At 39.7% G+C, this 26,193-nt stretch overlaps 1 protein-coding gene across 1 annotated transcript in view; it reads left to right on the top strand.

Moving 5' to 3' along the window:
• Nucleotides 1–26,193, top strand: part of abhd17b (abhydrolase domain containing 17B, depalmitoylase) — a 54,045-nt gene that overhangs the window by 9,601 nt on the left and 18,251 nt on the right. The window contains exon 2 of the mRNA XM_061897846.1: nucleotides 6,851–7,318. Within this exon, the coding sequence (XP_061753830.1) occupies nucleotides 6,852–7,318 (467 nt within the window). The 5' untranslated portion in view covers nucleotide 6,851. The remainder of the gene's footprint in view (nucleotides 1–6,850; nucleotides 7,319–26,193) is intronic.

Genomic DNA, 26,193 nt, shown 5'->3' with positions numbered 1-26,193 from the left:
TGCCCCACTGTATATAAACATCCTATCAGTCGGCTTCCCAGTGAGAGCGGTCATCGTAGAGTAAGTCATTGTTTAATTGTGTTCATAGTTTGTATTTCTTGTTTAGAACTTAGCAATACTGCTACACGATGCTTAGTGTTCACTGAAGCTGCATATTATTAGCACATACCTACTAAAACTTGTAGAGAATTTTCCTTATATTCAGGATTAAAAAATACAAGTTTCTGGATCATTCGTCCAAAGGTAGTCTTTAGTGTCTCTCAATAAGTTTGTCTTGATTAGTAGTGTTGTTGTTGTAGGAAACTGTGAATGTTGTGATGCGTCTAAAATTAATATGCAGCCGTATGGTAAAAATGAGCAGAATACTTAATATTACATGTTATGAACTTTACTACATTAAATATATACCTACAGCATGTATTGAAATGGTTGATGGAGGCTTTTAAAGGCACAATAGAGCGACTCCAAATGGCTCTGTTGTTAGTGGACTTTTGCTAGCGTCTATTTACGAGATACAATGCATAAAAAAAGAAAAACAGATGTGTTCTTGTCTTACACAAAGATTTTGAATGATTGGCAAAATAAAAAAAGTGCAGTTCCCCTTTAAGTCTAATCCATATTATAGCCGGTTTATGTAAGAGAAAAGTCAAAAACAACAAATAAGTGGAAACCACTCACATGATTGTGGGACAAGCACTGGCCTGAAGGCACGTGGTGAATGCTACAGAAAGGCTTCACGTACAGCTCACTACACTTTTAACCTGGAACTGGCTAATACTAGGAGTTGACAAAATAATGTGCTCTGGTTTATCTCACTTATGTGCTATTCTGGCACACCACCATCGACAAACTTTGAGTCTACAACCTATAAGAGAATGTCAAGTCTACTAAGGATCTGTGATTTGATGGTACAGTATTCCTTCAGCTGGGGGGTGCCAGAATAGCAGGGCATAGTATCATACTTTCCATTAGTCTTCAAGACCAGGGGATGGCAACCGAAAATGTTGAAAGAGCCACATTGGACCAAAAATACAAAAAACAAGAGCATTAAGAGCCTTATATAAGTGTTATAATGAAGGCAACACATGATGTGTCTGTATTAGCCTTCCATCAAAATGACTGTGGCGCAGGCTAACCGCTAAACTAGCTTGAAAATAAATAAGTGCTTACTAAAGTTAAAAGGGGAAATGCACTTTTCTTAGTATTTTGCCGATAATTCACAATCTTCTAGGACAAAAACATGTCTTTTTTAATAAATCATGCCTTCCGATTGGATAATAAAATTATGCGGACATAAACTGTGAAGTTGGTCATCTTTGACAGACAATTTAGAACTCTAGATTAGAGAGACACGTGATACCCTTTTTATTTAACCCCTCGTGAGGACTACAATTAATTTTTAATCTAAACGTGAATACATCAACATCCTAACAGTCTGCTTCCCAGTGAGAGCAGACATTGTGCAGTGAGTGATTGTTTTATTGTGTTTGTTGTCTCTCATGTCTGTCGTGAGTAGTAGTGGTGGTGTTAATGAAGGAAAAAGCGAACCATATGCTTACACGGAGCAAAACATGTAAATGTTACATGTTGTTATGAATATCCCTGTTACCACAGTACATATGTACTTAGAGCATGTACATAAAACCTGGATATAGGTTTTTGGTAGTTTTGAAGTGCTTTACAAGCAGAATAGGGCGACGAATTACTAATTGGAATACATAAAAAAAGAAAACGTGTTATTAGGGCTGGGCGATATATCGAATTTACCCGATATAGAAAAATACTATATGGTGATTTTCGAGTGTACGTTCTCACGCAGTTGCTTTTAGCTACGGGCGTTATACTACAGGCGTGTCTCACTGTTTCTTGTCTCTCCTTCTCACAGAGACTTAAAACAAGCGCACCTTCTTACATATGTCATATACTGTCGCGTGAGCAACGTCACATGTTCTCGCGAAGCAGAGACGTAGCGGCATGGGTAACGTTAGCTGTGGTGCTAGCGTTGCGGGGCGAGTGGTAATACGAGAGAGAGAAGGTGTGAATGTGGTAACAAATGGAGGAAGAATTAATTCCCAAGAAAAACAGCAGCGGGTCCATAATCTGGCGATGGTTTGGCTTCAAGCGGGAAGATGGTGAACAGTCAAGTATGCGGCAAAAGCGTTGCTACAAAAAGTAGCATTACTGCTAAATTGTAGCATGATCGGAAAAGTCACCCGCTAGAGAATGAAGAGTGCTTGAAACTCCGCATGTCAACATTTCCGGCCGGTGCCACAGCCAACAAAATATCAAAACAACCATTTCCAGATCAACACAGTATGAAAAAAATAGTCAACAACAGAAGAAGAGAAGGTCTGCAGGAATCTACCAAATAGAGAAGGACGAACACGCTTTGGTTTTCTGTTACGCAGCTCATTTTTATTTGACCATTATTGAAATATCTTGAGTGACATCATGCACAAAAGTGCACTCGTAGCTTGTTTTAAAATGTCTCTGACAATCTTGCACTTTCTGTTTTGGAAATTACATAAATGTTTGTGCCACTGCTTAATAACTGTTTGATAAATACAGCTTTGGTAAATTGACTTAGTTGTGATTTCCCTCTTCTGCATGAAAGTTTAAAATGAGCATATATTAATGCAGTATGAACAATATTTTTTTTAATGTATACACATAGAATCATCATACTGGTGTGATTATATGCATCCAGTGTTCATTCAAGGGTAAGGCAAAATATCGAGATTTATATATTGTATCGTGTCATGGGCTAAAAATATTGATATTAATAAAAGGCCTTATCGCCTAGCCCCCACGTGTGAATGTCTTACATAAGGATTGTGACTGATCTGCTGAATTTCAAAACAAGTGCAGTTCCCATTTAGGAAGTGCTAATGGACCCACATTACAGCAGAAATTAAGCTGTTAACAGGATATTAACAAGTAGATGAACAAGAGTCTAGCGAGAAGCTAATATAATAACATGGAACCATTTCCCTTGTGGATCATTAAAGTTAAAGTTTGTCTAAGTCTAACAAAAACTGCTGCTGTTTTGCGGCCACTACCAGGCATACATCGTTGGGAACCGGAATCGGAACCGGAATTATCCAAACGATGCCCAACCCTATCTATGACTGGACATAGAAATATTTTCTATTTGGCTGGGTTGCCAAACAATGCGCTTCACAACTTATGCACGCATGACATAAGCATTAGCTGTTACCAGTTGAACTTGTTTCCTCAAATGAAAACAAAATAAAAACAATAACGGTAAATTAAAGTAAAGTACAGTGTCAATATAATTATATCGTCTGCATATCTGATACCGCAGCTTAGACTTAGACTTCCTTTTATTGTCATTCAAATTTGAACTTTACAGTACAGATAAGAATACAGTTTTGTGGCATTAGATCATGGTAGTGCAGGGTAAAAGAGCAATAAGGTGCAGATATCAATAAATAGATTACAGTACAGATAAATATACTGCACTTTTGCATATGCGTCCACGTTTATGAATGTATGTTATATTGCCTTTATATTAATTATAAAGACAATTATAAAGGCTGTCAGGTGTATCAATGTGTATCTTTGGCTGCTGCTTCTGAGAGAGCAATCCAGTCTAGTCCTTGGCACATTTAGGATCCTCCCAATCAAATAATTTTGTTCTACGGGAACCTAATAGGGAATAAGCGGTAGAAAATGGATGGATGGATGGAACTAAATGTTCCCTTAAAACATTTTCACCACATTTTCCTTTTAGAATATTTTCAACGTAAAATTATGAGGTGACAAGAATTAAACTAACAATTCATTCCACTAAAAAGGAGCAAGCATAACAAATAGTAATACTAGCACTGGAGGAAGTAGACCAAGCTTTTTAAAATGGACTTTTGAAATGATTTAGTCCATTTTGGAGATATACATTGACAGGGATTGAAATTAAAAGTTAACTTTTGTGCCGAGCACAAACACATTCTCCTTTGCCTGATTCTTCTTTTTCCGGAACCTAAATTAGATGCAATGTGTGTGTACGGTCGAATAAAAATTAGAGACGTGGTCGTTTGGGTCCACAAAATCCCGATCGCGCGCAATATGTAACTTCTATTTTTTAGACCCTTTCTTTTTTCAAAATACAATAGAATGATCCCACTTTCTGTTAAAAACCGTGAGGGTTTGCAGGCTTACCAAGGCATAGTGGTTTAAGTTTGAGTTCCCGTCTTTTTTACTTTAAACAGCAGCGTGATTCTGTCTTTAAAGTGTTTTAATCTTTCTCTGCGTTGTGCTTCAGTTTTGCTTGAGTGTTGATGAGACTGCATAATCCTGTCTCGTCGTAGTAGCACATTGTTTACGAAGGGGACACCGGTCAATGATCCGCTTCAGAAACGACAACAAAAAGGCCTGTTTTCTTCTTTGATCTAGACGGGTGAAAGAAAAAGAGCAAGGCAAGGCCGAACACGGACGTCAACTTTTTTATTATTTATTTGTTTTGTTTGTTTGTTGTTGTTGTACATACAAACATATATTCTCAATGTACACAACAACCAAGGCACATTCAACATACAGTATCTCAACAATTTCAAACATCAACCAAGTTGAGCGATTATTGTTAAAACATGTAAAGGAAAGAAAATGAAAGGAAATACAAATAGAATATACAAATAATAACATTAATAAGAAAATAGGATAATGCACAATTCAAAAAGGCAAACAAAATCCAATCTAAATCACTTGAAATTTCTCAAATAAAAATATTAATTTAAAGGGGAACATTATCACAATTTCAAAAGGGCTAAAAACAATAAAAATCAGTTCCTAGTGGCTTGTTATATTTTTTGAATTTTTTTTCAAAATTTTACCGGTCTCTGAATATCCCTAAAAAAAGCTTTAAAGTGCTTGATTTTCGCTATTTGCGATGCCACTATTCATTTCCCTGTGACGTCATACAGTGCTGCCAATGTAAACAAACAATGGCGAATACCACAGCAAGATATAGCGACATTAGCTCGGATTCAGACTCGGATTTTAGCGGCTTAAGCGATTCAACAAATTACGCCTGTATTGAAACGGATGGTTGGAGTATGAAAGTATTGAAGAAGAAATTGAAGCTATTGAGCAAATAGCTATTGACGCTATTCATAGCCATAGCATGGCCGAATAGCTGGGTTAGCATCACCGGTAAAATGTGCGGACCAAAAGATCAGGACTTTTGCATCTTGTGACACTGGAGCAACTTAAATCCGTCGATTGGTAAGTGTTTTTTTCGCATTAAATGTGGGTGGAAGGAAACGTAATATAGTTGCAAATGCATCTGCAGGTTATCCATACATCTCTGTGCCATGTCTGCTTTAGCACCGCCGGTAAATAGCATGTTAGCATCGATTAGCGTAGCATGTTAGCATCGATTAGCTGGCAGTCAACATCAACAAAACTCACCTTTGTGATTTTGTTGACTTTATCGTTGCAAATGCATCTGCAGGTTATCCATACATCTCTGTGCCATGTCTGCTTTAGCACCGCCGGTAAATAGCATGTTAGCGTCGATTAGCGTAGCATGTTAGCATCGATTAGCTGGCAGTCTTGCCGCGACCAAATATGTCTGATTACCACATAAGTCAACATCAACAAAACTCACCTTTGTGATTTTGTTGACTTTATCGTTGCAAATGCATCTGCAGGTTATCCATACATCTCTGTGCCATGTCTGTCATCGCCGGTCAAATGTGGAGACACTTTGGTACATTCAATGGGGGTCTGGCGGCAGACACTTTCGCATCTTCGGGCCAGTGGTGCAACTTGAATCCCTCCCTGTTAGTGTTGTTACACCCTCCGACAACACACCGACGAGGCATGATGTCTCCAAGGTTCCAAAAAATAGTCGAAAAAACGGAAAGAGCTGAGACCCAATGTTTACAATGTGTTGAAAATGAAAATGGCGGCTGTATTACCTTGGAGACGTTACATTCTGACGTCATCACCTCCAGAGCGATAAACAGAAAGGTATTTAATTTGCCAAAATTCACCCATTTAAAGTTCGGAAATCTGTTAAAAAAATATATGGTCTTTTTTCTGCACCGTCAAGGTATATATTGACGCTTACATAGGTCTGGTGATAATGTTCCCCTTTAAGGGCTTTTGTACTTTTAAACATTTTTTAAGAGTTAATTGATCATTTGAAAACATTAAGCCAATGATAAAATGTAGGTTTTACTTTCAGAGATCGTCATTTATGTATAAAAAAATCTAGCTTGCAGCATAATGTTGACAAGCATTTCTATGTTGCCATCATTTATTAATATGCCAAATTTAATCTCTTCTATGGCGGCATCTTAAAAGTAAATAAACATTTGTCCCAATTGATTTATGTCACTGCTGGCAAACGGCGAAGGTTGATTACGATAACGATGATGTTTGGTGGATAGCCTCCAATGTGACGTGATGTGAACGGTGGATTGTGCTCCCACGTCAGACAATGAGGCGGGCACTATCCACCAGTCGATAATTTGATGGAAAACTCCGGTGGGAAAAAAAAAAACAGGCAAAAGTTTGTGGTCCATGGCATGACTGTCTTTTGCAGAACATCGATTAATATCAAACCGCATTAGATGGGACAATCTCTACCGTGGCCAAATTTATATCGTGTCTACCATCCTACTGTGTAAACAGCGCAGCTCTATTTGCTAGCTCTCAGTTAGTGTGCTTAAAGCTCGCATGTGCCGTTCCAATCCCTCACACCAAACAAGGGTGTTTTATCATCAGTCAAGAAAGCAATGACATTCATCCGCTTCCATTGTTTTCCTGAAAAAAATGTGCAGGAAGAATCATCCCACTCATGTCATGTTTTATTTTTTTATTTCAGGATGAACCACTTATCCTTCAGCGAGCTTTGTTGCCTCTTCTGTTGTCCGCCGTGCCCCAGCAAGATAACGGCCAAGCTGGCCTTCCTGCCTCCCGAGCCCACCTACAGCCTCATGTGTGACGAGAGCGGCAGCCACTGGTCCCTGCATCTCTCCGAGCGCGCAGACTGGCAGTACTCGTCCCGAGAGAAGGAGGCCATCGAGTGCTTCATGACGCGCACCTCGAAGGGCAACCGCATCGCGTGCATGTTTGTGCGCTGCTCGCCCAGCGCCCGCTACACGCTTTTATTCTCCCATGGAAATGCAGTGGACTTGGGCCAGATGAGCAGCTTCTACATCGGCCTGGGTTCTCGGATCAACTGCAACGTGTTCTCCTACGACTACTCTGGTTACGGAGCCAGTTCGGGGAAACCCTCAGAGAAGAACCTGTATGCTGATGTCGACGCCGCCTGGCATGCGCTGCGCTCACGGTAAGGAAGGTTGATTGAACGGGTGGAAGGTGCATTACCAGCTCAAACCAATGAGAACCGACACAATTCTGCCTGGAAAAACTTTTTTTATAAAGCACTTTTCATATATAAAAAAATGCAACAGAGAGGGGTTTAGACTTACAAACAATGGCCGATGACCCACATCCCTCGTCATCAATCACAAATATACACAGTTACACACACATACAGTTAAATGCATGGCTGAATACAGAGGAACCAGGTGAGTAAACACTATCACAGGAGCCGTCTGCACCAGGCTTCGGCCACCAGTATGCAGACATAAAGTGCCCCCACGGCTACAAGTGGGGGAAATAATCGATTTTTAGATGCATTGAAATCCGGACATGGACGATTTATAAAATCGGTTTAGTAAACATAAATAATCAATTTATTCATTGTCCATCCATCCGTCTATCCATTTCATACCGCTTATTGCCTTTGGGGTCGCGGGGGGCGCTGGGGCCTATCTCAGCTACAATCGGGCGGAAGGCAGGGTACATACACCCTGGACAAGTCGCCACCTCATCGCAGGGCCAATACAGATAGACAGACAACATTCACACTCACATTCACACACTAGGGCCAATTTAGTGTTGCCAATCAACCTATCCCCAGGTGCATGTCTTTGGAAGTGGGAGGAAGCCGGAGTATTCAGATTGTTCTAAACTTTGTCTGACCGCAGCGAGCCACCTCACCGAGAGATTTGACCAGCTCCTTTATTATAGGGCACTTGTGTTCCAATTCAGCATACATTATTATTATTATTATTATTATTATTAATTTATTAAATGTGATGGGAATTAATTGAAGTGTTTCTTCTTATAAAAGCACTGTTTTTAAAAGTTGCAAGTGATAAACGCTTATTTAAGGATACAAAATCAAATGTAAAACTGCAGTATTATACATAAATTAAAGATGCATTATTTGATTTTTAATTAAATCGTAATCGAATCGTGAGGTGCCCAAAGATTCACACCGATATAATCCCTGATGCAGAGAGATCCTTCTGAGGAACGCTTGAAGTAAAAACAATAAAACATTTAAAATAGTTGGAACCATGAGTAAGAAAATAAGATAAAATATGAGTTAAACATATTATGAATATAGAAAAACACATTGGTACAATAAATACATTTAATTACCGTAATTTTCGGATCATAGGGCGCACCGGATTATAAGGCGCATTAAAAGGGCCATATTTTGATTTTTTATTCTACATTTAAAATACTTCCTTGTGGTTTACATAACATGTAATGGTGGTTATTTGTTGAAAATATTGCATAGATTATGTTTTACAGACCATCTTGAAGTCGCTTTCTAACCGTCGCTTCGAGGTGCACTGTTTGGTGGGTGGTCTTATTTACGTGGCTCACCTTTGACAGCGTCTTCTCCCCGTCCTCTTTGTTATACCGGTGTAGCGTGTAAGGACGAGCGTGGAAGAAGTTTTAGAAGAGGGCTCACTATCACAACAACAATGCTGGAAATGTGTCCCGTGAAAAAACTAAAGTTAACCCACTAAAGTTTCGTGGGTGAATTAAACTCACTACACGGGTAGTTTTTGCGCTTCCACAGCGAGTCTGTTGACAGACATAATTTAGAACTTTATGTTATTTCATATTACAAATGGCAACAGCGGAGCATGAATGCCCTATAACGTGAGAGAAAAAGAATAAGGTTTTTGACTACAGAGGGCTGTCAAGGGCTGCAATGGCGGACGGGCGCAAATTTTCAGGACTTATGCAGATCCTGAATACACATCAGCAGGTACCAGTCGGTAAGAACAGTTGGTTAGAAACAAAACAACAGATAATGCCTGCTAATAGGTGCCATTATACACACACCATAACAATAATCGTATGTTGAAGCACAGTACGTCTGACTATCGTAGCTGTAATGCACCATCAATCCATCAAGCGGTGCGGCTTCGTAGCTAACCAAAGTCTTACTAAAACATTTCGACAGATTTTTTAGCACTGTGTGTAATGTTCTATATTCTCAATGAAATATTTAGAATTTTGGTGTTGTTTACGGGTGTCATCAAAAATGGCTTCGAGGTCTGTAAGCACAACTAGACTAATTCCGTACATTAGGCGCGCCGGGTTATAAGGCGCAATGTCGATTATTAATGAGCAGTGAAAAGGAAAGTATTAATGACTTCAATAAAAATAACTTTTGGGTAAATAAATAAATAAATGAAAAAGGTGGGTCTTAAGCCTGCTCTTAAAAACGGAACGTTCTCTGCAGCCCTGAGGTCTTCTGGCAATTCCATCCTGTGATTTTGTGTCTTGACCGCGGTTTGTTAGGGGGCCGCAAGGATTTGTAGGGTAAAAGCAAGTCTGAAAGACTAGAAGGCAAAACACCATAGAAAAATGTGTAAACCATAAGAAGATAACAATTTTCAGTGTTGTGTAAGTCTGAACTACACTGCAACAAGGTATCTTAATTTGGTTCTCTAAACTACAACTACAGTGGAACCTTGATTAACCAACCCCTTAATTTGCCAACTTTGTGGTTTACAAGCCTTTAGATCTCATCAAATATCTTGTCTGTGTGTAAACTGTATCTTGTATGTGTGCAAACTGTGTCTCTGTGTACAAACACTTCATTCATTCATTTTGTGTGCCTCTGGAAGCCTTAGGGTGCTGCCATTTGGAGCCCCCTTTGTTAGATTGTGTTTATTTTAGCCATTACTGGGTCGCCATTTCTTTGTGCTTCAGTGTGTTTCTTTCCTCGCCACTCATCTGGGCTCCATTTTTTTGCCCTCAAGTGACACCGATTAGATATTTTTTTTCACAGTCCAAACACTCCAAAGTGCTTTAAATATGATATTTTTGCGTCCGATTTGGGCCACATCGGGAGGTAATCTGAATCCGTTTGGGATCTGATTTTATCAAATGTGACTACAGTCTAAACGGCAACTTTGGCCTGCAGTTTAAATGTAGTCCACGTTTAGTCTATTTTGCTTTCTCGATATGGGTTCGAAAAAAGCCAACAAACCAGCCTGGAAAGAAGCAGGGATTCGCCGTGGACTTGAACTTAGAGAGAAAAAAGGGAAGCCACTCTCTGAAAAACACGAGCGTGCTCCTGTTGTATAGAGGAACTTGGACCACTGTAAACACATTGATAAATCCTTGCATTGAAATATTAACCTTGGTAGCAAGTATACTGCAGAACATTGGGGTCCAAACTTGTGATTTACCTAACTGAGGCGTTCCTCAGGGCACCCTATAAAGTCCTTTCCAAATATTTTTTTTCATATGAGATTTATGTAACTAAAATGTTTGTTGCCTGTTTACTTCAGAAGCAGTCAGTAGTCATTTCTTTCAACTCCTTTTATATACTAGTAGTGTTCCATTTTAGATCCTATCTTTTTCATCATTTGGACTATTCAAATGGTGACCTGAAAGTTCAGTTTAAAAAAAAAAAAAAAAAAAAGAAGAAAGAGGTCCGACCCCCGATCTTTAGCTTTCTGGGAATGTGGCCCCCAAAATAATTTAGTTGAATATCCCTTATGTAGATCACACTGGCCAGTCTTGGGGTACTGCGTTCTTGACTCTGCCCAATACCTTACCATGAATTGATTAACATGGACCCTGACTTAAACAAGCTGAAAAACTTATTCCGGTGTGGCCATTTAGTCGTCAATTGTCCGGAATATGTACTGAACTGTGCTAGCTACTAATAAAAGTTTCAATCAATCAATCAATCGGGTTTCACTATGTAAAGCGCTTTGAGTCACTAGAGAAAAGCGCTATATAAATATAATTCACAATTCACAATTAAAACCTATTAACATTTTTTAATGTCAGTTTTGATCATCTATTTATACTAAAGTTCTTCAGCATGTGTAAATAATGCTCAACACTGAAGAATTACCATGTGAAGGAAGTTGCGCTCATGAGCAGAAATGTTTTAAGTGTGTTTTCTCCCTGACTTGTTCTCCCTAGAGCAGGTGTCGGCAACCCGCGGCTCCGTTCGTCGGTTGAGGTGGACAGGGTTGATGGGTCGGGGGTTTATAATATAGCCAGGAATAGTCATGGATGCAAAGGATTCTGGGTATCTGTTGTGTTGTGTTTATGTTGTGTTACTGTGAGGATGTTCTCCCGAAATGTGTATTTATTGCCACCTTTCCCAACTTCTTTGTCAAGTGTTGCTGGCATCAGATTTCTAAAGTTAATGATCATCAGTCCGAATATCAAACATGTTGTCTTTGTAGTGCATTCAAGTGAATATGGGTTGAAAATGATTTGCAAATCATTGTGTTCCGTTTGTATTTACATCTAACACAATTTCCCAACTCATATGGAAATGGGGTTTGTAGTATGCAGCCTCTGTTGATACATGACAGTGACTGCAAGGCATACTTAGTCAACAACCATACAGGTTACACTGAGAGTTGTGATACAAACTACTTTAGCACTATTACTAATATGCGCCACACTGTGAACCCACACCAAACAAGAATGACAAACATATTTCGGGAGAACATCCGCATTGTAACACAACAAAACAAATACCCAGAATCCCATGCATCCCTCACTCTTCCGGGCTACACTATACTCCCCCGCTAGCATGAACTCCGGGGTGTATAATGTAGTCCAGAAGAGTTAGGGATGCATGGGATTCTGGGTATTTGTTATGTTGTGTTTATGTTGTGTTACAGTGAGGATGTTCTCCAGAAATGTGTTTGTCATTCTTGTTTGGTGTGGGTTCACAGTGTGGCGCATATTAGTAAGAGTGTCCATCAGTGCTAAATATTATAAACTTATCACTTTCCTTGGGCACTGTTCCCCTAGCATTCAAAAAAGCGGTTGTTCATCCTCTTCTTAAAAAACCTAACATCGATCCTGACCGGTGTCTCACCTTCCCTTTATTTCAAAAATCCTCGAAAAAATTGTTGCGGAGCAGTTAAATGAACACTTAGCGTCTAACAATCTATGTGAAACCTTTCAATCCGGTTTCAGGGCAAATCACTCCACGGAGACAGCCCTCGCAAAAATGACTAATGATCTATTGCTAACGATGGATTCTGATTCGTCATCTATGTTGCTGCTCCTCGATCTTAGCGCTGCTTTCGATACCGTCGATCATAATATTTTATTAGAACGTATCAAAACACGAATTGGTATGTCAGACTTAGCCCTGTCTTGGTTTAACTCTTATCTTACAGATAGGATGCAGTGCGTCTCCCATAACAATGTGACCTCGGACTACGTTTAGGTAATATGTGGAGTTCCCCAGGGTTTGGCCCTTGGCCCTGCACTCTTCAGCATCTAAATGCTGCCGCTAGGTGACATCATACGCAAATACGGTGTTAGCTTTCACTGCTATGCTGATGACACCCAACTCTACATGCCCCTAAAGCTGACCAACACGCCGGATTGTAGTCAGCTGGAGGCGTGTCTTAATGAAATCAAACAATGGATGTCCGCTAACTTTTTGCAACTCAACACCAAAAAAACGGAAATGCTGATTATCGGTCTTTTATATATATATATATATATATATATATATATATATATATATATATACACACACACACACACGCAATTCACGTAATGTTTGGTCACACCTCAGGGGTATATTATGATGGAGAGTAAAGGCTCAACTTTCTAGGACAGTCAGTAGCTTTCTGTGTTTCAGTAAATAATACTTAGAGGAAATTTGATTTATATGTCCATCCATCCATTTTTTACCGCTTGTCTCTTTTGAGGTCACGGGGTTACCACCTCATCACAGGGCCAACACAGACAACATTCACACTCACATTCACACACTAAGGTCAAATTAGTGTTGCCAATCAACCTATCCCCAGGTGCATGTTTTTGTAAATTGTCCAAATGTTAGATCTTTTAAACGCTGTCTTTTATTTTGTATTTTTTTATAAAGCTTAGTAAATTACGTCCCTTACCATTGCACATTTCTGTCTGTCTGTCTGTCTGTCTGTCTGTCTGTCTGTCTGTCTGTCTGTCTGTCTCTGTGTGTGTGTATGTGTATGTGTGTGTGTGTGTGTGTGTGTGTGTGTGTGTGTGTGTGTGTGTGTGTGTGTGTGTGTGTGTGCGTGTCGATGTGTGCCTGCCTTTGGGTGTGTGTGTGTCGATGTGGGCCTGCCTTTGGACCCTGTTGACCATGAATCATCAAGAGTGCAAAAATATCGAATTCCACCATAAACCTGACCTGCCCCTATTTGAGCCCCACATTCTCGTGTTAACTAAAAACATCCATAAGATTTAGCCTGCCGGTACTTGGGTTTTTATTAAGGGGACGGCGTGGCGCGGTTGGGAGAGTGGCCGTGCCAGCAACCTGAGGGTTTCTGGTTCAAGCCCCAGCTTCTACCATCCTAGTCACGTCCGTTGTGTCATTGAGCAAGACAGCTCACCCTTTTCCTGATGGGTCGTGGTTAGCACCTTGCATGGCAGCTCTCGCTATCGGTGTGTGAATGTGGAAATAGTGTCGAAGCGCTTTGAGTACCTTAAAGGTAGAACAGCGCTATAAAAGTATACCCCATTTACAGTTTAAGGTTATTGGTCTGTGCTACTTATCCACAGTCAGCAAATGTACCATCTCGTTGATTGTTGACACATTTATATAGTCTGCTGATAACACAATAGGCTCCTGCTGCGTCTCACACACACACACACACACACACACACACACACACACGCGCGCACTTTGCTTTTTTCATTAATCTTAAATATGATAATTGAGGCTCTGTTTGAGCCTGCTGGCTTAACCACAGAACCACTCCTAGATCAGGTGAAAGGGCCTGACTAACCGTGACTAATCAAACAAAAACACACACACAGGAAAGAACTCCGTGTGAGTGTGTGTGTGTTTTCTGTTGAATAGTATCATTTTCTCTACCCTCTGAAATGGAGGAGGGCCCGCAGTCAATCCCGCAAGTCTAATATTGGGTGGTAGCCTAGCAACCGATTTCCAATGATCTTTCAGACCAAGGTCTTCCCACACTGTGGCCCAGAAAAATAAACAAGACTAACTCACTTCCTGGTCCATTGCCACATACATTCAGCATGCTATTTTTTCCGATTGGGCATTTGTCAGGGATATTACCTTCTCACAAACATGGACATGGTTCACATCATTTCATTGAAGTCTTCCAGTCTAATTGACTGCTCATCGCACTCTTAACACAGAACAGCAACGAACTTATTAAGACTATCTATGGTTATTGTCCTCATGATCTTACATGTCTGTAAGGTTAATAGTATTTGATAGGTCAGAAACGAGGAAGTTTCTAAATATGTTGGCCCTTTTCTTTCACTTTTGGCATTATCTTCCTATTTATGCTCTACTTACCCTATATAAAACTCTCTCTGAACCACATTTAAACTACTGTAATATCATCTGGTGTAACACCTTCCCTACCTACTTTCACAAATTAGAATCCATGCAAAAAAAAATCACACAGGCCCTGTCATGGTCCAAGTTTAATGCCCACACTCGAAATCTATTCCATAAATATCATCTCTTAAGACTGACAGAGATCAATATTTATCAAAATGCTTGTTTAACCTATCAAGTCATTTACAGGCTGAATCTTAGGCTCTGTAGCTTGGTTCCTATCTACTAGAGATGCGCGGTTTGCGGTGTCATCCGCGGAGTCCGCGGATAAACCGCGGGTCGGGCGGGTGACATGACGAAAAGATAGATTTTAAATAGATTCGGGCGGGTGGCGGTTGAACCATTTGGAAATATTTGATATACATGGTTCAGGGATCGGTAACTTTTACCGATCAAAGAGCCATTCTGGACCTGTGTCACAAAGCGAAGAAGACAATAGGAGACGTAAACATTCTCAAAAGTGTCTGCCGGCAGGCACTCAGTTAATAATTATTAGGGCGTGCTATCAAGCCTTTGCCTTTGACGCCTTTTACAACATGTACAATCTACTTGCCAGTCCAGCAATATGTTGTGTTTGGCTTCCGCAGACACACGACTGCAAGGCATACTGGGTGATACAGAGTACACTAATGGTTGTGATCTAAACAATTTTAACACTCTTACTAATATGCGCCACGCTGTGAAGCCACATCAAACAAGAATGACAAACACATTTCGGGAGAACATCCTCACAGTAACAACATAAACGCAACACAACATATACCCAGAATCCTTTGCATCCATGACAGTTCCTGACTATATTATACACCCCGCTAGCAGCAAATCCCATTGCCTTCTTTACTTTGTGACACGGGTCAAACTAGCTCTTTTAGTGGTATAGGTCGCCGATTCCGGATAAATAACAATGGGCGGGTGGCGGGCGGTTGCGGTTCTGATAAAATATTGGTTCGGGTGGATGACGACATTAGTGATGCGGTTGCGGATGATATAATTGCCTATCCGCGCATCTCTACTATCTACCATCCCCAGCATGCCCACAACACTCGTAACTTATATCTGATATTAGGCAAACATCGTTTACTGGCCTGTACCGCTCAAAGTGTTGCATACAAGGGACCAAAGATTTGGAACCTGCTTAATGAGAGCCTCAAGGTGCTGTATCCATTCTCCAACTTCAAAAAGAAACTGACAACTTATCTATTAACCAACTATCTTTAATGCCTCATGTGGGGTAGACTACTGTTGGGTTTTGCATGGTTGAATGAATGTATGTATGTATGTGTATGCTTGCTTTAGTACTATTATCTTGTGTTTATCATATAGCGTTGTTGTTTTTTTTTTTTTTGTTTTTGTTGTTGTGCTTCCTACCATGTTTCATATTTCATCATTCCATGTTTATATACTGTCCTCTGGACCCCCTGTCAAAAGCTTCTTCTAGCTTATTTGGGGGACCTTTTCACGTACCAACATCTTTAATTGATGATATTCACTACTATTGAAATTGTTGTATGGTATTGTGAATAAACTTGAATTTAAACTTTGAATGTTCGTTAGCACAGATGGCATGTTGATCTGAGAAATATGTCTGAGCATATGTTCCGGATGTCCTAAAAATAACATTCATTGGCTATACGGCCTATTTTGGATTTTTGGAATATTTCTTGGGTAAAAAGCGACCCGTGACCAAGAGTCAAGAGTAAAAGACTGAGAGAGCATGTGGAGCATAAAAGATTGGATTTGTGTCAAGAGGCACAATTGATGAGGGTTGTGGGGGAAGGGCCTGTAACGGCAGCAAGGTCTGTTCAAGCCTGGATTCAACAAATTGCAGGCTTGTGTGGTCTGCTGTGTTTTTAAGAGCTTGTCAGAACGATGGTGCCGACGAGAGCAGCTGCGACACCGGATTTGGGTCTTTTGTCCGAGATAGTTGTAGAATGTGACCCTGTTTTAAATAAAAGTCAGAGGTTCCTTTGTGTTCCAAATGTGACTGCCATATCTTGTCACCAGATTTGTAGGCTGGCCCACCTTATAATAACCCTATGATAACATTTCATAGTGAAGGTTTATGCAATATGTTGCTTGCAATAAGCACAAGATAAAAGGAGGGCCAGGTGACATTCTATCGCACAATGATAACCGATTCATACTAATGAACGAGTGATAAACTTTAGAGAATCAGGGCACTGGACGTCATTTTAGTGCGTTGTCATGTGAAAAGGTAACCAACCACTCATTTATTATAGTTTGTAGTTCTCAAGTCCTTAAAGCGGTGTTTTGCAACAAGCTAAAAAAATAAACCATTTGGTTGTTACCATTAGGAAACATGCAAACGGTTACAATATGATGCAACACTAGATGGCAAGACATATTTCAATAGTAAATAAAGCAAAATTAGTTCTGTATCATAAATCACTTCATATTTTCTGTTTGCTGGTGTTACCATATCTGAGGTACTGTGTAGAAATATGGGAAATAATGACAAAAGTACTCTTCATTCACTAATCGTGTTTCAAAAGAGGTTATTTAGAATAATAGATAATCTTGTATATAGACAACATTCAAACACTTTATTGAATCGAAAATATTGAAATCCAATGACTTGGAGCATTTGCAAACAGATACAATTATGTACAAATCAGAATATAACCTGCTACCCAAGAATGTACAACAATTCTTCTCAAAGAGAAGCATAACCTTAGATAAAAATTAACTTAAAACATTTGCCTCAGGTGTGTAACAATCGACATATCGATTTATATTCCTTAGATTCAACTGCATCAATCTGTGGTCGGCAAGTTTGTAAGATAGGTATCGATCCAACATTGTGTTAAAAGGCAATCGATCAGTTTTATAGATATTAGAAAAAGGAAAACATTGGATTTAAGAACTTCAGACTTCATATGAAGATTAGCATTTTTATTGATTAGGTCGTTAAACGTTTATCAAGTCTGTTTGACCGCCATCAGCAATCAAAACAAGAATGGCGAACACCTACGGTGGCTGAGAAAAGTCACGAAACATAAAAATGCGACAAGACAATATCATAAAGCCACATAACTTTCAGCTACAACACGACTGCAAAACACCACGACACATAAACATAAAGCTACAACGCGATTTGAAGCCTCAATGGACGCGACAGACACAACAGAAGTGACAGCGGAGCAAGTTAGGGCAACAAACCAATTTCTTGGTCACACTTCACTTGGTTGATTACACCCTTTTCAACTTTTTGCCTCAGGAAGTCGGTGAGTCGACAAAAATTGTCCGCTGTCACTTCCAATCAGTCTTTGTATTGTCTTGGTTTGGCTTGTTGTTGTGTTGTGGCTAATTGTGTTGTGGTATTTGCATTTGTTGTGACATTTTTTCTAGTAGTAGAAGGTCAAACTACTGCTCATTTAACCTAAGGAGATTTGGTCGGACCAAATTTGTAATATAAATTTATTTTTTATTTTTATTGTTTTGTATGTCAAAAACAACAGTAAAATTAACCGGCAAACTACTGTTCATTCACCCTGAAGAGATGTTGGTTCCACTTCGGGCTGGCCGATATGGCCTTTTATTAATATATTTTAATAATATCTTGATATTTTTAGGCCATGTAACGATACACAATATATATCTCAATATTTTGCCTCAATATTTTGCCTTAGCGGGCTTCACGGTGGCAGAGGGGTTAGTGCGTCTGCCTCACAATACGAAGGTCCTGCAGTCCTGGGTTCAAATCCAGGCTTGGGATCTTTCTGTGTGGAGTTTGCATGTTCTCCCCGTGAATGCGTGGGTTCCCTCCGGGTACTCCGGCTTCCTCCCACTTCCAAAGACATGCACCTGGGGATAGGTTGATTGGCAACACTAAATTGGCCCTAGTGTGTGAATGTGAGTGTGAATGTTGTCTGTCTATCTGTGTTGGCCCTGCGATGAGGTGGCGACTTGTCCAGGGTGTACCCCGCCTTCCGCCCGATTGTAGCTGAGATAGGCGCCAGCGCCCCCCGCGACCCCGAAAGGGAATAAGCGGTAGAAAATGGATGGATGGATGGATTTTGCCTTAGCTTTGAATTTACACTTGATTCATATAATCACACCAGTATGATGCTTGTCTACATTAAAACATTCCTATTCATACTGCATTACTATATGCTAATTTTAAACTTTCATGCAGAGAGGGAAAAATCACAAGTCATTTTTTACCAAAACTGTATTTATTAAACAGTTACTAAGCAATGGCTCAGACATTTATGTCATTTCCAAAACAGAAAGTGCAAGATTGTCAGAGACATTTTAAAACAAGCTATAAGTGCACTTTTGTGAATGATGTTACCGACATGGCGTATCAGAACAACACAAAACAGAGGGTACTTTTTGAACAGATTGCCAATACAATAGTTAAAAACAAATAAAGTGCACTTTTGTGCATGATGTCACACAAGATATTTCAATAAATGTCAAATAGAAATGAGCTGCATAACAGGTTCCTGCGGACGTTATCTTCTTCGGTTGTTTTTTATACGGTGTTGATCTCCTACTCAGTGGCCTAGTCACCTACTCAGTGGCCTAGTGGTTAGTGTCCGCCCTGAGATCGGTAGGTTGTGAGTTCAAAATCCCGGGTGTGTCATACCAAAGACTATAAAAATAAGACCGATATCCTCAGCATCAAGGGTTGGAATTGGCACTCAGCATCAAGGTTTGGAATTGGGGGTTAAATCACCAATAATGATACCCAGGCGCGGCACCGCTGCTGCCCACTGCTCTCCTTGCCTTCCAGGGGGTGATCAACAGATGGGTCAAATGCAAAGATGAGAAATTTCACCACACCTAGTGTGTGTGAGACAATCATTGGTACTTTAACTTTAACTTTAATCTGTAAATAGTTGCTTCGGCATTTTGTTGGTGTGGCACCGGCCGGAGATGATGATGCAGAGTTTCAAGCACTCCTTATTCTCTAGCGGGCGACTTTTCAAATGATGTTACATTAGCAGTGGTGCTACTTTTTGTAGCAACGCTTTTGCTGCATAAATGTTGAACATATTCCCGCTTGAAGCCAAACCACCGCCGGATGATGGATCCCATGCTGTTTTTCTTGGTATTTAATTCTTCCTCCATTTGTTACCAGATTCGCACCTTCTTTCTCTCGTATAAGCACTCGCACCTCACCGTTAGCATCACAGCTAACGTTACCATGTCGCTACCTCTCTGCTCTGCGGGAGCGTGTGACGTTTCACACGTGACAGTATGTGACGTATGTAAGAAGGTGCGCTTGGTTTATGTATCTGTGGGAAGGAGAGACAAGAAAGAGTCGGAAACGCATGCAGGGAAATGCCCGCAGTGGAAAGCAACTGCGTAAGAATGTATACTCTAATATCACGATAGTCATTTTCTATATCGCACAGCGAAAAAGCCGCGATATATTGAGTATATCGATATATTGCCCAGCTCTAGTTCAACTTTATTTTTGACATTAATATTATTTTATGTTGAACCAAGCAGAAGTGCCAGGATAATTTTACTGTTAAAATGTTGGTTACTGCACTTTTTTGAAAATCGCTTGAATATTAAAAACGAGGGCAGGAAACGTTTCCTCTTATTTCAACTTTAAAGGCCTACTGAAATGAGATGTTGTTATTCAAACGGGGATAGCAGGTCCATTCTATGTGTCATACTTGATCATTTCGCGATATTGCCATATTTTTGCTGAAAGGATTTAGTAGAGAACATCCACAATAAAGTTCGCAACTTTTGGTAATTACAAAAAAGTCGTGTCTTTACCGGAAGTCGCAGACGATGACGTCACATGTTGATGGCTCCTCACATATTCACATTGTTTCTAATGGGAGCCTCCAACAAAAACAGCTATTCGGACAGAGAAAACGACAATTTCCCCATTAATTTGAGCGAGGATGAAAGATTTGTGTTTGAGGATATTGATAGTAGCGGACTAGAAAGAAAGAAAAAAATAAAAAAGAGTTAAAATAAAACGCAATTGCATTGGGACGGATTCAGATGTTTAAAAACACATTTCCTAGGATAATTCTGGGAAATCCCTTATCTTTCTATTGTGTTGCTAGTGTTTTAGTGAGTTTAATAGTACCTGATAGTCGGAGGGGTTTGTCTATGGGTGTCTTGACGCCAATGTCTCAGCAAAGTCGACGGCAGCTTTATGGACGGCGCAAGCTCAGCTGATCTCCGGTAAGAAGCGACTTTTTACCACAATTTTCTCACCGAAACCTGCTGGTTGACATTCGGTCGGGATCCATGTTCGCTCTGATCCATAGTAAGGTTTCACCTCCAGGAATTTTAAACAAGGAATGACCGTGTGTTTGTGTGGCTAGAGGCTAAAGCTTCCCAACTCCTTTTTTCTACTTTGACTTCTCCAATATTAATTGAACAAATTGCAAAAGATTCAGCAACACAGATCTCCAAAATACTGTGTAATTATGCCGTTAAAGCAGACGACTTTTAGCTGTATGTGTGTGCAGCGCTCATATTTCCTAACAGCCTTTGACGTTACTTACGCGTACACGTCATCATTAAGCGACTAGTCAAGAAAAAACTGCCGGGAAATTTAAAATTGCAATTTAGTAAACTAAAAAGGCCGTATTGGCATGTGTTGCAATGTTAATATTTCATCATTGATATATAAACTATCAGACTGCGTGGTCGGTAGTAGTGGGTTTCAGTAGGCCTTTAAGTGTTGGTTGCACTTTATTCAAATAAGATGTGAATGCAAATGCCATTAATTGTTGTTTTAATAACAATAATTCATTTATAAATAATTTCCTTAGAGGAAATAACAGCAGTATAGGAAAATTGACCTGTAGTGTCCAATATTCAGTAATTACTTCACACTCACACTGGTTCAATTCACTGAACTGATTCCAGCTCACTGAATCGATTTCAGATCTTATCGTTTAAAAAAATATATTGTTCCTGAATTGTATAGGCAGCCACAAATTCCGAATCAAATCATTGTTACAACTAATTACTACATTCCTAATTTGTACGCGCATTTAACACTTAAAATCTTTAGTATTTCAGTATATGGAATCAAATTATGGAATGATTAAACAATGTCGTGATAGGATCCAGTTTTTAAAAAACTGGAAAACGAATAATCCGGATGAAGATCCTTAGAACCTTAGTGTCAATGAGATAATCTTAGTCATCGAATTATGTGAATCAAAACTTCACTATTGATGTGAGAACTGTTGTATTTGTTATTCATTTATCCAAGTGGTTACAAATTAAGAACAGGAAGTGAAGACGTTAGTCTTTGGCATAAAGTGGAAAATGGGTAGGACTAATTAAGCTCAGCTTCTTCCTACTTCTTTTCGTGAATGTTGTAATGTAGTTTACCATAACATACATGTTTTTTAAATGCGTATATTTTTCACTATTACTGATGGTTTTGAGTGGTTGGCCCGAGGACAAAGTCTGGCTGACAGGTTGTCACTCACGGCTGTCTTGTAGTACGAGACACTGATTTGCTTTGTCAGCTACAACCAGAGCTGAGACGTATCATCAGGGTTTCCCCTAGATTTTTTTCCAAGATACCTGTGGCGGTAGGGGCATGGTTATGGGCGTGGTCACCATTAGATTAAATTAGATGGATTAGATAGTACTTTATTTATTCCTTCAGGAGAGTTCCTTCAGGAAAATTAACATTTTCAGCAGATGACGTCATCTATGATACAATTTTCTTTATTTTTAGTTTATTTAGTTTATTAAGGATCCCCATTAGTCTACACCGCAGTGGAGACTATTCTTCCTGGGGTCCAGGCAAAAAACATCCCACAACCACAGAACAAACGATTAAAATGCAGTACAACATGATCCAATAATAAATTGTCATGATACAAAAATAGCAACAATAAAGAACCAAAAAATACTAATAAATGTTGTTACATAATAATTTTCATACCAAAGATAAAAATAGCAATTTAAAAATAGATATACTGTATACATTTTTGCAAAAATAAAACAAAGAACCAATGGCCTAAAATATACACATTAGTGTACCAAGGACAAACAATAAGTGACGAAAAAGTATCCTCCTTCCATTTTCTGCTGCTTATCCCATAATCAATAAAATACTCAATAGTCAATAAAAACAGTCATGACATTAGGTACAATCTAGAATAATCTCTTTACGCAATACTTCTCCTTTTAGTCTATTCTTAAAGCCCATTATGCTGATGATTGATAGCAGATATTGTGGAAGTCTATTCCAGTAAGTGATTGCCCGATACATTACAGTCTTTTTCAAAACATCACTTTTGGGTTTAAGACGGGTGAGAGCACCTCTTTGGGCTAGCCTGGTACTGTAGTTGTGACTGTCTTTAAAAGACTCAAAACATGTACACCGTATTTTTCGGACTACAATTTGCAGTTTTTTTCATAGTTTACCGTATTTCCTTGAATTGACGCCGGGGCGCTAATTAATTTAAAACCTCTTCTCACTCCTGCGCTTACCAAAGGCATGCGGTAAAAGTAAGCATGCGCTAATTATTTTAGAACCTCTTCTCACTCCGGCACTTACCAAAGGCATGCATTAAAAATTTTAGTGTGATGTAACCTTGGACCTTAAATCCTACTGAAAAGCTCGTGATCTTCTTCCCTTTATGCGATTTCAAATTACCGGTATTGAAATCAGCCTCCTCCATTTTGAAAATGATGACAGGGGAAGTGTCACTCGGGACGTCACGAGTTTGACCAGGCGGTAATACTAAGCATACTATATGCCCTGCAGCAATTCAAGGAAATACGGTATACTCCGGAGTGACTTATGTAAAATATATAATATTTACCTCATTTGCGGAAGAGACGAAGAAAATGTCAGCAATCGTTACACACACGTCAGCAATCGTCACATACACGTCAACCAATAACAATTCGGCGGGTGAGGGTCATGGCATAAGTGCATTGTGGGTCATGGAATGCGAACTGCTATATGCTATATTCTACTACCGTAGCTATTAAAATGGATCATTTCATCACCTCATAAAAACTGAGAAGGGCCTAACAAAAATGGCACCGAAAAGGAGATCATGTACTGCAGATTACAAGCTGGATGTAGTGAAATATGCAGCAGAAAATGACAAGAGAAAGCGGCGCATACCTTTGGAGTTTGTAGAGTTGTTTAGAAGTGACATCGAGGAAGAACATTTCATGGGATTTATCGATTGGGATTGACAGATTGTTTGGTAAACATATAGCGAGTTCTATATGTTATAGTTATTTGAATGACTCTTATCATAATCCATCCACGATTCCCTTTGGGGTCGCGGGGGGGCACTGCTCCCTACATCCGTGTACATGACGTTTTAAAGAGTAATTTTACTCATTGAAACAGATACCGATTCCTTTGATACCGATAATTTCCGATATTACATTTTAAAGCATTTATAGGTCAATAATAAATGGTAAATGGTTGTACTTGTATAGCGCTTTTTCTACCTCTTTTTTTTTTAAGGAGCCCAAAGCGCTTTGACAGTATTTCCACATTCACCCATTCACACACACATTCGCACACAGATGGCGGGAGCTGCCATGCAAGGCGCTAACCAGGACCCATCAGGAGCAAGGGTGAAGTGTCTTGCCCAAGGACACAACTGACGTGACTAGGATGGTAGAAGGTGGGGATTGAACCAGTAACCCTCAAATTGCTGGCATGCCCACTCTCCCAACTTCGCCACGCTGTTTCCCACTTAATAGTGTGTTCAAAGTAGGGCTGGGCGATATATATCGATATATACGATATATCTGATATATCGCGGGTTTGTCTGTGTGATATAGAAAATGACTATCGTAATATTCGAGTATACGTTGTCACGCAGTTGCTTTTAGCTGCGGGCATTACACTGCATGCTGTTCTTACTCTTTCCTGTCTTTCCTTCTCACAGAAAATCAGGCGCACATTCTTATATACGTCACACACTGTCTCGTGATACGTCACAGTGTCCGCCCTCGCAGAGCAAAGACGTAGCAGACTGGGCTACGTTAGCGGCTACGTTAGCAGCTAACGTAGCCGTACGAGTGGGAATAAGAGAGAAAGAAGGTGCGGATCTGGTAACAAATGAAGGAAGATTTAATTCCCAATAAAAACAGCAGGGTTTCATCGTCTGGCGACGGTTCGGCTTCAAGTGGGAATGTGTCGAACAGACAACTGTAATTTGTCAAGAGCAGTGCTAAAGCATTGCTATAAAAAGTAGCATTACTGCTAATATGTAGCATCTTTTGAAAAGTCACTCGCTAGAGAATGAAGAGAATTTCATAACCGTAGTAACATACCACATAGTGAAGGATGAACACTATTTGATTTCCTATTATGCAGCTCATTTTTATTTGACACTTAAAATATCGCGATATTAAAAAAAAATGCAATATCGCCCAGCCCTAGTTCAAAGTATAAAAACCTTCATTAAAATATGGACTTTTGTCAAGGCTGAAACCCATTATTCATATTTACATTGTTTCTAATTAAAAAAATAGCTTCGCTATACAAACATTTGGATCTACAAACCCTGTTTAAAAAACAATTACAGTAAGTTGGCAAATCAGGGTTCCACTGTACTATGAATTGTGCTGATATCGTACTGGCCAATACTTAAAGCTCTAATGTCGGTATCAATATTGGCAGTACAATATTATCGGACATCTCTATACTCAATTGTTTCCTGTCATAAATCTATATACCACAATCTGAGACAGGTGGCAAGATGTAATGAGTCTGACCATGAGAACCAGTTCCAATGTATTTATTTCTCTCATGTTTCAAGCTGGTTGACTAAAGCAATTTCTCCAATAACAAGCTTCTTCTAGTGAAGGATATAAATCCTCACTGCCTACTGTATTTACAGTAAACCTTTGCGTTGTTTATTCTGCGTCATATTTCCTGCCTGGCCTGTCGTTTAATTTGTATACCGCTGCCACGTGTATTGATTAAGCATTGATAAAGACGCCGATACTGGGAGTCTCCCTCCATCTGCAAAATCTTTCCAGGGTGTAGTGTGGCTTTTTTAGCCCAAGTCAGCTGGGATAGGCATCGAAATCAAACATCCAAACAGCTATCCAATTGTATAAAACGGATAGATGGACTTGGTGTGTGTGTTCTGTTCAGATAGCTTAGCATATTTTGACATGCATTGGATTACAATCTTTATTGTACATAATGTATTAAAGTGCCCTCTTTCGCCCTGCATCATTAATTTTTATGTATGCGTTTGACCACCTTTTACATTACCAGAATAAAAGGAACTGAGGTTTATTTTACTGCTCTATTCCCACACAACTTTTACTCTCTCACGGCCAAAGTATTTTCCGTAATGGAAGTAGCATTTCATTCAGCAGTGCACTCATGAGGCTGCATTTTTCAGTGTGGTGCCAGACTTTTTCATCTCTGTTTATACACAAGTCAGCGTTCGACACTTCCTACTGTATGTGCCTCCAACATGACCGTGAGACCGCACTAGATCCAGCTGGACTCTGTCCCGTCCGTGTGT

This window comes from Nerophis ophidion, linkage group LG01 (genome assembly GCF_033978795.1).
Source record: "Nerophis ophidion isolate RoL-2023_Sa linkage group LG01, RoL_Noph_v1.0, whole genome shotgun sequence".
In the NCBI taxonomy this organism is placed as follows: Eukaryota; Metazoa; Chordata; class Actinopteri; order Syngnathiformes; family Syngnathidae; genus Nerophis; species Nerophis ophidion.
The sequence above is the reverse complement of the archived record's forward strand: the minus strand, read 5'-3'. Positions and strand labels throughout refer to the sequence as shown.